The 13,832-nt window shown below is 46.9% G+C and overlaps 2 protein-coding genes across 2 annotated transcripts; both read left to right on the forward strand.

Annotated features, from left to right (window-relative positions):
* Positions 1–873: 873 nt before the first annotated feature.
* Positions 874–8,931, forward strand: si:ch211-276i12.4 (uncharacterized). Its single transcript, XM_064955133.1, has 7 exons — positions 874–2,821; positions 2,959–4,531; positions 5,981–6,009; positions 6,348–6,476; positions 6,610–6,676; positions 7,217–7,324; positions 7,533–8,931. Exons 1-7 carry the CDS (start codon positions 2,559–2,561, stop codon positions 8,196–8,198), a joined length of 2,835 nt encoding a protein of 944 aa, XP_064811205.1. The 5' UTR covers positions 874–2,558; the 3' UTR covers positions 8,199–8,931.
* A 1,396-nt stretch (positions 8,932–10,327) lies between these two features.
* On the forward strand, positions 10,328–13,832 carry LOC135527114 (RDS/peripherin-like protein xRDS35). The gene is made up of 5 exons (XM_064955762.1): positions 10,328–10,477; positions 11,824–12,066; positions 12,367–12,554; positions 13,187–13,433; positions 13,576–13,832. The coding sequence occupies exons 1-5, from the start codon at positions 10,328–10,330 to the stop codon at positions 13,768–13,770; spliced, it is 1,023 nt and encodes a 340-aa protein (XP_064811834.1). The 3' UTR covers positions 13,771–13,832.

Below are 13,832 nucleotides of genomic sequence, written 5' to 3' on the forward strand. Positions count from 1 at the left end.
TTAATGGCTGTGATAGGAGAAAATTGAGGATGGATCAACAACATTGTGTTACTCCACAATACTAACCTAAATGACAGAGTGAAAAGAAGGAAGCCTGTACAGAATAAAATATTCCAAAACATGCATCCTGTTTGCAATAAGGCACTAAAGTAAAACTGTAAAAAATGAGGCAAGAAATTAACTTTCTGTCCGGAATACAACACATTATGTTTGGAGCAAAACCAACACAATACATCACTGAGTACCACTCTTCATATTTTTAAGCATTGTGGTGGCTGCATCATGTTATGGGTATGCTTGTCATCGGCAAGGACTAGGGAGTTTTTTGGGAGATAATTAGAAACAGAATAGAACTCAACACAGGCAAAATCCTAGAGGAGAATCGGGTTAGTCTGCTTACCAACATACACTGGGAGACAAATTCACCTTTCAGCAGGACAATAACATAAAACACAAGGGCAAATATACACTGGAGTTGCTTACCAAGACAACATTGAATGTTCCTGAGTGGCCTAGTTACGGTTTTGACTTAAATCAGCTTAAATGGCTGTCTAGCACTGATCAACAACCAACTTGACAATTTAAAAAAAAATTGTATTGTGCAAATATTGTACAATCCAGATGTGCAAAACTCTTGGAGATTTACCCAGAAAGACTCACAGTTGTGATCACTGCCAAAGGTGATTCTAACATGTATTAACTCAGGGGTGTAAATAATTATGTAACTGTATTTCTGTATTTAATTTTCAATACATTTGCAAACATTTCTAAAAACAAGTGTTCACTTTATCATTTTGGGGTATTGAAAAATCAATTTCATCCATTTTGAATTCAGTCTGTAACACAACAATATGTGGAGTAAGTCAAGGGGTATGAATACTTTCTGAAGGCACTGTACATGGAACCAAAAAGGCTTCTCTTCTCCTAAGGGGACAGCCAAAGAATCTTTTTGGGAACCTTTTTTTCTAAGAGTGGAGCCTACATAGAAAAGAACAACGGCCTAGCCTATTACAGCACATGTTGAACAAGACATACATCACACAATCTAGTACACCCAAATACAAAAAGCACACACACACACACACACACACACACACACACACACACACACACACACACACACACACACACACACACACACACACACACACACACACACACACACACACACACACACACACACAATACAACAGACTGGGTTGTGTCTGAACATGTACATTTTTAATGACACAATCTATCAGTCGCTCCAGGCGAAAAACACTATCAGTCATTGTGTTTTCATTTTTAGAGGACTGGGCAGCCTGCTCTCTTAGGCAACTAATCTATTGATCGGGAGAGTAGGGAGTGTAGTTCTGTCCTCTGGATGTTGGTAGTTTAAGCATCTCATCATAAACTGAAAAGATTCAATGTAACCATGTCTTGTCTGGTGGGGGTTTAAACAGGATATATTTTTGACTTTTTAAAGCTTTTGTTTAGGCTTTGTTTAGTTAGCAAATGTGGTAAATAAGCTGTTTCAGTTTCCACCTTATTTGCATATAGATAATGACTAGTCCCTGTTAGGCATGGGTGTGAGTCATACAAACAAATAATTGTTACCGCAAATTTGCATTGAATGGTCATTGATGATGCGTGAGTTTTAAATTGATAGGTCTGACATCAAGGGTGTCAAAGTAATTTGGGGGGCCATTTTGTAAATATATTGGTCTGTAGGGCCAAACATTGGCAAACAAAAAGTTGATTTACATGCCTCTATTTACAGTAGCCTATTGTCACGGTATAGTGTCGGCCTCAACAGAATTACATGTGAATTCACTTCTATTAGGCAGCTGGAGTTGGGAGTACAAGTCTGGGCCCACATTCAACCAGATGGCAGGCTACAAAATGGCCCCTAGGCTGCATATGTTTCATGTTTGACAAGCCCTACCTTACTCTCAGACTGACTGTAGTGAAACTGGGGGACAAGGCCTACATATAATCCATAATCATCAATGATAATAGGCCTGTAAGTGCGCCGCTAGAGGCCAAGGGTAACCCCAAATTTATATCAATAATCCAGAGCAATAGGCTAAATGAACTGCACTAATGTTCTTGTTCCAGCTGTGTCGGTTCGATCCGGTTCTGCATTCACAAGGACAATTGTCTGTCTCGCGCTTTCAATTGGTTCGATGAAACACCACTACATCAGGATTCGATGCAGTTTGATTGATGTTGGGTCAGGGATGTGGCATATTTCTTCCACAGTCACGCAGCTATTCTAGAGTTGGAGGGTGAGGGAGACAGATGGACAGCACCAAGATGAGAGGCTGTTAAGTTATTCTGGACAGTTTAACAGCTGGATACTTCATTGAGATAATTACTTTCCCCTTTCAGCAGAAACAGCGTTGGGTTAGATATTTGGAAACATTTCAGATTTTCTTTTCAATTAGACCCATTTTGGAAATGTAGGCATTTGTGGTGCACATATCTTGAAGGATTTCGTATTAATTGCTCATTCATACAGAACATAAGTAATACCGGTAACCAGCTGACAGAGTGATGGTTGTTCATCTTCTGGAGCTATGATCTCTGAGGCTGACAGACAGGGAGCAGTTAGACCCAAGAGGTTACCATCAGACGGGCACAGGGACAGGGACCGCAGCCCCAGACAGGGGAGACATCAGGAGGGCATTGACGACCTCCCTGCAGGGAAGAGACAAATGATGGAGAAGTTTTTCACTCCTGTTCATAGTCCTTCTCCAGGTGGGCTGAAACCAGGGAAGCACTGCCATCACAACCCCGATCATTACCACCAGCACCGGGATCAAGAAAGGGAGACACACAGGTAGGATCACTATTGAGTTTCTCTTTTATTAAAGTTTCCTTTTTAAACAGTTATGAGGAATGCACATTTGATGAAGACTATAATTGAGTGTGGTTATCGAATGAATACATCATTACTACTTAATCTCTCAATATCAGCTACAGCAGGTTACGGGACAATGATAGACGCAGCAGTGAAAGCCACGGTCACCACCATACCCATGGTAACCATCTCCAAGATGACCAGGAGCAACCTCTTAGACGCCACCATCACCATCCTCAGCACCTTCATCACGATGACGAGATGTCGGATCACCACACCACCGTCACCCTCTCCAGAGCATCTTCCTCCTCCCTCTCATCTTCCCCCTCCGACTCTTCCACCGAATGGTCCTCTGACGCCGGCATTGACGACAAGTTCTCCATGAAGCAGGTCAGCCGGCCGCAGCATACCATGTCCTGCTCCAACATTGCGGGAGGACGACAGTTCCGTGAGGATGACAGCGAGCTGCAGGTGTATGCCACTGTCAAACAGGGGCGAATTCACAGAGGAGGCAGTCCTGGGACCCATCCTCGGGCCCAGGGGAGGGGAGGACGAGAGCCTAGCTACTCCGAGCTAAACCGAGGCCACAGCCGCAGTGAAGAGGGGCTGCTGCAGAACACAGGAACTGACAAAGGGAAAGTACGGACACCCCCACACCTGAAGCACGGATCCCTCTACAAGACAGCCAGCCTGGGCCGGAGCCTGGCCTTCAGTGAAGAGGTCTTAGCTGGGCCGAAGAGGGCAGTGTCTTTTATCCAGCTCCCCAGTAAAGGCATCCTGAAAAACAAGGAGGCGCCGCCGGACATCCGCAAGGCCAAGTCCATGGAGGTGCTGTCCCCCCGGGTGGCAGGCAAGACAGCAGGGCCCAAGGGGAAGCAGGATGTGGATGCTCTGAAGGATGCAGCCAGGCAGAGCATGGTGAAGGGGAAGATACAGTTCTCTGCCTTCCTGGATGAGATCACTAAACAGGTCATCAGCCCCGCCCGTCTCAATACTCTGGGGGTCCCTGTTGAGACTGTAGGACCGGGTCCAGCCAAAGCCCCAACTTCCTCCAAATCTCAACCGAAAAGTCAGCCCCAGCTTCCCTCGAAAAAGCTGGGAGATGGGCAGGGGGAAGAGAGGGAGCCGGCTACTAAACCGCAGGCTCTGCCTAGGAAACTGAGGAATGCCTCTGACGCACGGTCACAGAAAATATCTCTCCCTGCAAAGTTTGGGTATGAAAGCAAGAACCACACTCCTCGTCTAGGCAGCCCCCCAACCCTCCACTCCAGCCAACCCTACCCGCCCCACCCACCAGCTGGCTATGAAGACGAACCAGCTTCCCTGCCTGACTTCCAGGGTCCTGTCGGTAATAGGCATGGCCGGTATGGCCCGCTTCTTACAGATGGCACTGTCAGCTCCAGCCCTGAGCCCAGCCATCACAAACACCGGAGCTACAAACACCTTGATCAGAGCCACAGGCCCAGCCATAGCCCACCTTCATCTCCATACACCCAGCAGCCCCAGCTACCCCATCACGCCCTGATCCACACACATTCCCCTCCACCAGTACAAGGGCCAGAGTCGGAGTCTCCCTCCAGCAAGTCGGACTCGTCCCGGAACAGAGAACAAGACACGGCCAGCCCCAACTCCGAGCAGAACGACCGCCACAGCCAGTCACCCTACCGCTGGTGTCCTACTTCATATAGGGTGAAAAATAACGGATGTCAACTACAGATGTAGGATCTTAATTTGTGCAAGTTTGCTACAGGAGGAAAATAATGCTGCAGTAAATGGAAATGTCTTATGTAGATTACAATTAATGGACATTTCTGTAGGGGTTGATACATTTCTCGTTAGGGCAAATCAAGTCTGAAATTTCAAAGTGAAAATGTCTAACTTCAGAAGCCTTTTAAAAACTTAAATACACCATACGTTTGTATTTCCTGCTCTGCAGGAAAATTCTCAGCAACAAAAGAGTGATCAAATTAAGATCCTACATCTGTATGCCGATGGAGTCAGAGAGTCTAAATACATACTATAGATAGTAGGTCCTAACTGTGGAGTTAGGTAAATCATACTATAGATAGTAGGTCCTAACTGTGGCGTGAGGTAAATCATACTATAGATAGTAGGTCCTAACTGTGGAGTTAGGTAAATCATACTATAGATAGTAGGTCCTAACTGTAGAGTTAGGTAAATCATGCATTGATGTCGTTGTGATACCCAAGTAGGATTTGTCCCATTGTTCTTTAATTCTTTAATGGGGTGGCAGGGTAGCCTAGTGGTTAGAGCGCTGAGCTAGTAACCAGAAGGATTGCAAGTTCTAATCCCCGACCTGACAAAGTACAAATCTGTCGTTCTGCCCCTGAACAGGCAGTTAACCCACTGAAAATAAGAATTTGTTCTTAACTGACTTGCCTAGTTAAATAAAAAATGTTCTCAAAGTGATTCAAACCACACAGGGAGTGTCAGTTAGTGTCCTAAACCACAAAGTAGCAGTTATATAAGGAGAACTCAAGTATCATCCTCTGTCTGTGACGCTTGTCCACATAAAGTAACCTTTATAGGCGTTGTGTTGCATTTGGAATAACACGCTACCCAATGCGAAAGGGCCAGCTAGCACAGAGAGGGACAGCTAGCACAGAGAGTTTCATTTAGCACAGAGAGGGCCAGTTGGCACAGAGAGAGCCAGTTGGCACAGAGAGGACCAGCTAGCACAGGGAGGGCCAACTAGCACAGAGAGGGCCAGAGTAACCTTGCTGTGGCTCTGGCTCTATTAACATCACTGATCCATATCTGACACACAATCCATAGCTTTTCTTGGAGCGTATGAACTCAAGTTCAATAAACAATCCCTTTCGCCCTGTTATGTCCCTATTATTCTCTCTGTCATTTTCATCTCGGTCCAAAAAACATTCAATTCAGTTTATGAAACTTTATTAGCAAGTGAAGAAACTGCACTGTACATTGTCAAAGCTTATAGTAACAATATCAAAAGTGAATGACGTGTATAGTAATGAGTCAAATAATAGTCAAAGAAAAACAAGTTGATAATAACATTACTAATACAACTAATAGAACTGTATTAAAAGTTATTAAATTAGAAAATCAATGAGAGTTATCTTTAATCTTCTCTTTTGCTGTCTCTCTCCACAGGCCTTGACGGATGACATAGGCGAACTACAGTGAGTGTGATTTTTTTCCTTCTTCTCCTCCTCTCCTCTTTGTTTATCGATGCACTCTAAAGAGCATGCTTTTGATTGTGAAATGTCACTGGATATGGATTGCACTAATGGCTTCCAGAGCTCTCTCATCACCTCCATCAGTAAAGATGGATGAAGAACATGTTCAGATAAACTGTATGAAAAATGTGTGTAACAATGGTACAACGCACAGCGTTCAGTCTGGATTGCCTCGGCTATGTGAAATCTCTAGAAGCTGACATGAGCTGCATCTAATGTGCTAAAATGGCTTCCTCAGGAAATGTGACTGCATCTCCCATGATCCTCCTGTGTGTAAATAGGACACTGCAGGAGGAGAATGCTGAGCTGCACCAGAACCTGATGCAAACAGTGGTCTGCATCGAGAGCCTGGAGGTGGAGCTAGCCAGGGCCAGGGAGGAGCTTAGCCACATGAAGGAGAAGTTCAAGAGGTCAGGGCTCATGATAATATGATGACGGCAGTGGAGGCTGGCATTGGAGGAGCTATAGGAGGACGGGCATACAAAATAGGCCCAGAATTCATAGCCAGACCCCTGCTTATGATGCTGTCTCTCTCTGCTGCAGGCTCCAGGACACACACACAGGTACCCAGCACACCAACAGCCTTCTGGGGGAGAAACTGCACTCAGCGGTAAGAATCAGGTCAAACATGAAAGATGGAGAGTCAAAAGAGAGCGAGAGAGTGGCCTCCCGAGTGGTGCAAGACACTGCATCGCAGTGCTAGCTGTGCGACTAGAGATTCTGGGTTTGAGTCCAGGCTCTGTAGCGGCCAACCGCAACCGGGAGACCCGCACAAGGGGAGGGTTTGGCCGGATATCCTTGTCCCATCACGCACTAGCAAGTCCTGTGGCTGGCTGGGGGCAGTGTGCGCTGACATGTTTTCTATGACACATTGGTGTGGTTGGCTTCTGGGTTAAGTGGGCATTCTGGCTTGGCTGGGTTGTGTTTCGGAGGGCGCATGGCTCTTGACCTTTGCCTCTCCCAAGTCCATGAGAGAGAGAGACATAGAAACATACACTGTTCTGAATATCCTTCTCCCGCTCTGTCACCTCTACAACAAACAGTGTTGTGTTGACTGATGTCCTCTTTACAGTTGTTGAAGACTTAGAGCACAATTAGTACTGCTGTTATACCATCTGTAATGAACATGTACTCTGTTCTATCCCTGCAGACTGAGAGCCTGAGCTCTGAGAGGAAGTATATGGTGCAGCGTATCGCCCATCTCAGCACAGAGCTGGAGCAGGCCAATGCCACCATTGCCTCTCTGGAGAACATCAATGTGAGCACAGCACCATCTACTGTGCAAAAACCACACTTTCCTTGTAAAGTTGATAGTGGCCTTACATTAAAAAACTGTATCCATAATCTCCTCAACTCGTGTTCAGCTCATTGCTACCTACATGATAATTTCTTGTAACTCCTCTACTGGTTTCTCTGTGTCTGTTGTAAATTGTATGAACTGAGAGGATGTCTGTGCTGCCCTCCAGGTTCCCTGTCTGATCAAGGAGCTCCTAGAGAAGCACTTTGACTCTGGAGACGCTGTCAAGCAGTTCCTGAAGAACGCCTTGAAAACCGGCCAATCTACGGGAGACATCGAATCACCGGCTCCAAAACTGGAGCAGAAGCCGTCTGATTGGTCAAGCATAGGACTGAGGGAGTTTGAGGCGGGTCCACAAAAGGTCACTGCTTTTATGCCCTGGAAGCAGGAAGAGGGGTTTGGGGTGATAGGTCAGACAGGAAATGAGGAATCTGGCTCGATGAGTCCCCCTTTCTCAATCGCTGACATCAGTATGGCTATATATAAGAAGCTAGCTGCAGGCCAAGCAGCAAGACAGCCCCGGCCTTCCAACTACCAACCTCACACTGCCACCCCTCCCAACCCCTACCCTCTGGTGGAGTTGGGTACAGGGGGGGAGGGTTACCGTGCGCCTGCTGTCAAGGGGTGTGTGGCAGAGGCGGGCAGAGCAGCTGAGAGTACGCAGGGTGCTGTTGTTGATGTGTCCTATCTGACGGCCCAGAGGGTTTTAGATGACTTCCTGCACCAGCTGACTCACCCAGAGGATGGGAGTGGAGGTGGGGGGAGGGGGCACAAGGCCAACGGGGAGGAGGAGGAGGAACTGACGAGAGGGGGGAGGAGTGAAAGGAACCTGTGAATTTCTGTAATTGTAATCTAATCTTGCATAGGCTAGGATTGTTCAAATTGTGACGGTTTCTTTGTGATGGTTTCAGGCCTGTAGTTCTGCATTTATTTGACTCACTAAATGTCACTATACATTTGAGTGATAGCATTGTAAGTATTACATTCTTCCTTCCCAAATGTCTTGTTGTGCAGTGGTAAAGAAAGTATTAGACTAAACAACTCATTTGCATACTCACAGAATATAATAATTGATTAAAGTTTACAATGTGGTACAGTTCCTTCTTTCCCTTATGAAGTGATGCAGAATTGAAATAGTTTTTGGTTCGTGTCTAGACAATGACTGCTATTTTGTAAAGCTCCAGTAAGCCTATGAAGCAACCTTCATATCTGAAAAACATCAATCCAGCTGCTACCCACTGGGTTTTGGGCTATCATGTCACATGACCTAGATTTGAACCTTTATTTTAAGCCTTATCCAGAGATATTAATTACACCAACAATGAAAGTAATTGTCTGAGGATGCTGCTGGACCATCTGACATAAAAAGAAAAGTGGACAGTTTGATGAAAATGCTTTAAATAAAGGTTCAAATCCAGGTCATGTGACATGATTGTCCAAAACACAGGGCCCTACTTATGAATGCTATGCTGTACATCCTAATAAACTCTCTTAGCTAAAACTGAATAAAGTTGCTGTCATCCTCCCCAAATACATTTCATGTTGTAGATCAATAAAAGGACTGATTCTAAAGATGTCTGACAAGGTTTCTTGATTTGTCTTTACTGAACATTACCCATTTCCGGTGTTAAGCCATCACTCTCTCTCCTATTCTAACCTACGCTGAACAAAAATATAAACGCAACATGCAACAATTTCAAAGAGTTTACTAAATTACAGGTCATATAAGGAAATTAGTCAATTTAAAGAAATTAATTAGGCCCTAATCTATGGCATTCACATGACTGGGCAGAGGTGCAGCCACACCCACTGGGGAGCCAGGCCCAGGCCCAGCCAATCAGAATTAGTTTTTTGCTAGAAAAGGGCTTTATTATAGACAGAAATACTCCTCAGCACAACATTTGAGAGAAATAAGCCTTTTGTGCATATGGAACATTTCAGAGATTTTTTTTCTTCAGCTCATGAAACACTTTACATGTTGTGTTTATAATTTTGTTCAATGTATGTATATCGCTCTCCCCCAGTCCCTCGGCCTGTAAGCGTTTATCCATCTTTCTCTATCTACCTGTATAAAATATAGCCCTGCCCCCCTCCCAATCCTCTGTCTCAACTCCCTGTGAGTCTACCCGTCAAATCCAACCTGTAGGCCCAGAACAGGTTTGCTGATCAGACACTGGCCTGCTTTCCTATTGGTGCTCCTCTCCTAATAGGATCCCAAGGACTATGATGGGGGATTACCATATCCATACTGTACAATCGACATTGGCCAGTTCGTGTCCTCCACCATGGCCACAGCAGGAATTTAAGGATGCACCTTAACCACTCACAGACCACACCAGAGGGGTTCCATCCAAAACAAACTGGGTTGTCATCGTCAGTTATTGTGTGAATCGAAGAGTCACTGTCGTGGTGCAACCATAACCTGATGATTTGAAGGATTATAGTTTTGCTGTCAAAAAAGGACGTGGATTATCAAATATCTATTAGATTCATTATTTTCTTGGCCTTCAGTTTTTGTCTCACAACTTCAATTGGATTACTACGGAGATTCCTAATATTTTCCTTTCTACGTGAAAGTTTTGGATTATCGTCCCAACCTGAACCTGTCCTTCAACATCAGACAGGTCTCCCTTCTTATCTCAGCCCACAGGAACAACTTACAGGAGATCAACCTGATAATAACTCACCAACGCACCCTGGAAAGGCCAAGCCGTACCTGTCCGTCTAATACAACAACCTTTGCATAACCTACTCCTATGAATTGCAGTAGTCCACCTTATTTTTTTGCCCAGAACTTTCCTTCTTTGAACCTACCAATATTCTTTCCTCATCCTTCACTGCTATCTCTCTCTACTTGATTATCTCAACATCTCCTCCTTCTGTCCTTTTCTCTATCCTCTCGCTCTCTCTCTCGCACTTTCTCTCTCTCTCTGTGTGCTGTGTTGGTTGTTGTGAGCACCAGCCATGGTGCTGCTGAAGCTGCAGTTCCCCCTGCAGAGGCGTGTGCGTCTGGCCCAGGGTCTGTGGCTGCTGTCCTGGCTGGCCGTGCTGGCTGGGGCCTTCACCTTCTCCCTGGGAGTGTACCTCAAGACCGAGCTGCTCCGCAGGGCAGAGGTACTGGCTGGAACTATAACACACACACACAAACTATAACACACACACACCTGTTCACATGTGGCAAATTACACACACAACTGTTATATTTCACACGGCACACACGTGTCATGCTCACACAACACACACACACACACGTTTCTGGCACTCGGCACACACACCACACACACAACTGTCTGTGTCACTACTGTTTCTGTGGTCTATCCTGGCTGGTTCCACTGTGTTATCTCTTAGTGTGGCGTCTGTCTCACACACCTTCACCGATCAAAGCTTCATTCACACTTCGCGGTCATTATGCAGTTGGCTTGAATTCGGACGAGCTTTGTGTGTATGTGTGGGGAAGGGGGGTGTATTGGTGTGTGTGGGGGGAGGTGGGCGTATTGGTGTGTGGCTGTGTGTATGTGTGGGGAAGGGGGGTGTATTGGTGTGTGGCTGTGTGTATGTGTGGGGAAGGGGGGCATATTGGTGTGTGGCTGTGGTTGTGTGTGTGGGGAAGGGGGGTGTATTGGTGTGTGGCTGTGTGTATGTGGGGGGAAGGGGGGCGTATTGGTGTGTGGCTGTGGTTGTGTGTGTGGGGAAGGGGGGTGTATTGGTGTGTGTGGGGGAGGTGGGCGTATTGTTGTGTGGCTGTGTGTGGGGGGAAGGGGGGCGTATTGGTGGGTGGCTGTGTGTGTGGGGGGGGGGGCATATTGGTGTGTAGTTGTGTGTATGTATGTGGCTGTGTTCATGACTCATGCTGTGTATGGATTGTATGTATGAAGGGAGGGGGAGGGAGGGAGGGAGGGAGAGGGGTTGGTCAAAGCTTCACACTTGTGACATTTTGGAAGCAGTAACCTATCACTCAGATATGTAGGGTGCACCGGTACAGTGTATCTCCAATGAACCATTGACTACGGGTGGCTTCAATCTGGGGCTTTTCAAAAAGGAAACATTGTTTTTCGGTGCCTCTGCTGGTGACAAGTTGTTACATGTTACATGAATGTTACTGAAAAAGAACAACAACATTCCTGAACTCAATAACACCAATACAACAGAAAAAACAGACAAATGATGTAGTTGATTGCACTTTACCTACAGTGTCATAGTACTGAAGTGGATATAGTGGAGCACTAGAAGTAGTTATGTAGGGTGCTGACTCTGACTCATATTGCCTTAGATGAACGTACATAAATGGAAACATCATCATGGAATGGTACATGGCAGAACATATCTTCTGGTGCTTAGCTCTGTAATGTAACATAGATAGATTGTTTAGATGTAGTTTATTACTGCGTTGTAACTAGTATATTGCCTTTGTTATAACTGGTATAGTAAGGTGACCCTAGGTTTGACCTTTGACCCTCCAGGTGATGGACAACACAGAGATCCACGTGGTGCCTAACATCTTGATGCTGGTGGGCTTGGTAACCATGGGGATCAACCTGTTTGCTGGGCGGGTGTGTCAGGACTCCCTGGACTCTGCCCGATTCCCTCCCTGGAAGCCCTTCCTGCTGCCCTGGTATGGCCTGGCCTGGATGGTGTGTGTCTGGTTGCTGTCTGCTGTGGTGCTCAGCTATGCCCTGCAGGGACACCTCGAGGAGTCACTCAAGGTAAGGGCCTCTGGGATGGGATGAAGAAGGATGAGACAGTAAATGCCGAATAACATAATGACCACACTCGGGTCCTATCTCAGTTAGTCTTTCTGTGATTCCTCGCATCCTATCTCCTCGCCTGCGCCACAACCGTATTGGAGGAAAAGGTCACGGTCCCCCCAACCCTCTTCAATTCGTTTTGAGAAGAAGGCAAGGACATAAGAACTGAGGAATCCAGGAAAGATTAATTGAGAACAAACCTTGGCTCCCATGAGTACTTCCTGGTCTTTTTATGACATCATCTCTGTCCAATCCCAGGTGGGCCTGAGGAACGGTATCCGGTTCTACCGGGACACGGACGTCCCGGGCCGCTGTTTCCAGAAGGAGACCATCGACAGGCTGCAAATGGAACTGCGTTGCTGCGGCAACACCAACTACAGGGACTGGTTCGAGGTGCAGTGGATCAGCAACAGATACCTGGACTTCACCTCTAAAGAAGTCAAAGAGTGAGAGATGGAGGAGTGGGAGAGGGGGATAGAAGGGGGAGAGAGGGGGGTGGAATGGAGGGGGAGAGAGTGGGATGGAAGGGGGAGAGAGGGGAATGGAGTTGGAGAGAGGGGGATGGAGGAGGATGGAAGGAGGAGAGGGGGATGAAGGGGGAGAGAGGGGAATGGAGGGGTGGGATTGGAGGGAGAGAAAGGGGGATGGAGGGGGAGGATTAGGAGTGAGGAAAGAGGGGGGAGGAGGAGAGGGAGTAAGGGGAGGTGGAGTAGGGGGGGTGGAGGGGGACAGAAGGGGTGGAGGAGAGGGAGAGGGGGAGTGCGAGAGGGGGGGATGGAGGAGGGGATGTGGGAGGAGGAAAGGGAGTGCGAGAGGGGGGACAGAGGGTTGGAAGGGGGAGAGAGGGGGGAGGAGGAGTGAGAGAGAGAGGGGGGGTGGAGAGGAGAGGTGAAGCCCACTAACCATAGTTGTCTGACTTATCTGAGGTGATGATGACTCACATGTGATTTCCATACACCATGTCTCCAAGTGCCATCTCATAGATGTGTCATCCATCATTAAAGCCAGTGTCATTTATGTAAGGTAAAAATGTACAAGGAAAACGCTCAATCAAACCGTTAACCTATCTCCTCTCCAGTCGTGTGCGTAGCAACGTGGACGGTCGTTACCTGATGGATGGAGTCCCGTTCAGCTGCTGTAACCCCGGCTCCCCTCGGCCCTGTCTCCAGAACCACCTGACTGACAACACTGCCCACTACAACTATGAGCACCAGAGTGAGGAGCTGAACCTGTACAACCGCGGCTGCAGACAGGCGCTTGTCGACTACTACATGGGCCTCATGAACACCATCGGCCCCGGGATTCTGTCGGTCATCTCCGTGCAGGTATACATATGCACAAACAGTAGTTTTCATTGGTGATTTTGTTACCATCAACCTCTACCCCTGTGATAAGGTGGCTTTAGATATACATTTTGTAACCTTGGCTTTGAGTTGAACTTTGACCCCTGTAACATCATCTCCACAGATATCAGTGTTGGTGAGCCTGCGGTACCTGCACACGTCTCTGGAGGGCGTGGACCCGGAGAACCCCGAAGCTGACAGCGAGGGCTACATCCTGGCGAAGGGGGTTAAGGAGACCCTGATGGATGTTAAGACCACTGTGTTCAAACTGCTGCAGTTCGGACAGGTAGTGAACTACAGTACCCATAATGCTCTGTGAAACATGTCAGGGGTGTGCTCAGGGATGTGGAACGCTCTAATTGTTGCAGATAGAAGGAGAAT

The sequence above is a fragment of the Oncorhynchus masou genome, chromosome 32, assembly GCF_036934945.1.
Source record: "Oncorhynchus masou masou isolate Uvic2021 chromosome 32, UVic_Omas_1.1, whole genome shotgun sequence".
Lineage (NCBI taxonomy): Eukaryota > Metazoa > Chordata > Actinopteri > Salmoniformes > Salmonidae > Oncorhynchus > Oncorhynchus masou.

Bases quoted from the DNA above. Each gene is read 5' to 3' on its own strand.
- si:ch211-276i12.4 (XM_064955133.1), top strand. From the start codon at position 2,559: ATGATCTCTGAGGCTGACAGACAGGGAGCAGTTAGACCCAAGAGGTTA. The intron at 4,532-5,980 runs GTGAAAAATAAC...CTCTCTCCACAG, and splicing joins GGTGTCCTACTTCATATAGG to GCCTTGACGGATGACATAGG. The intron at 7,325-7,532 runs GTGAGCACAGCA...GCTGCCCTCCAG, and splicing joins CCTCTCTGGAGAACATCAAT to GTTCCCTGTCTGATCAAGGA.
- LOC135527114 (XM_064955762.1), top strand. From the start codon at position 10,328: ATGGTGCTGCTGAAGCTGCAGTTCCCCCTGCAGAGGCGTGTGCGTCTG. The intron at 12,555-13,186 runs GTGAGAGATGGA...TCTCCTCTCCAG, and splicing joins ACCTCTAAAGAAGTCAAAGA to TCGTGTGCGTAGCAACGTGG. The intron at 13,434-13,575 runs GTATACATATGC...TCATCTCCACAG, and splicing joins TGTCGGTCATCTCCGTGCAG to ATATCAGTGTTGGTGAGCCT.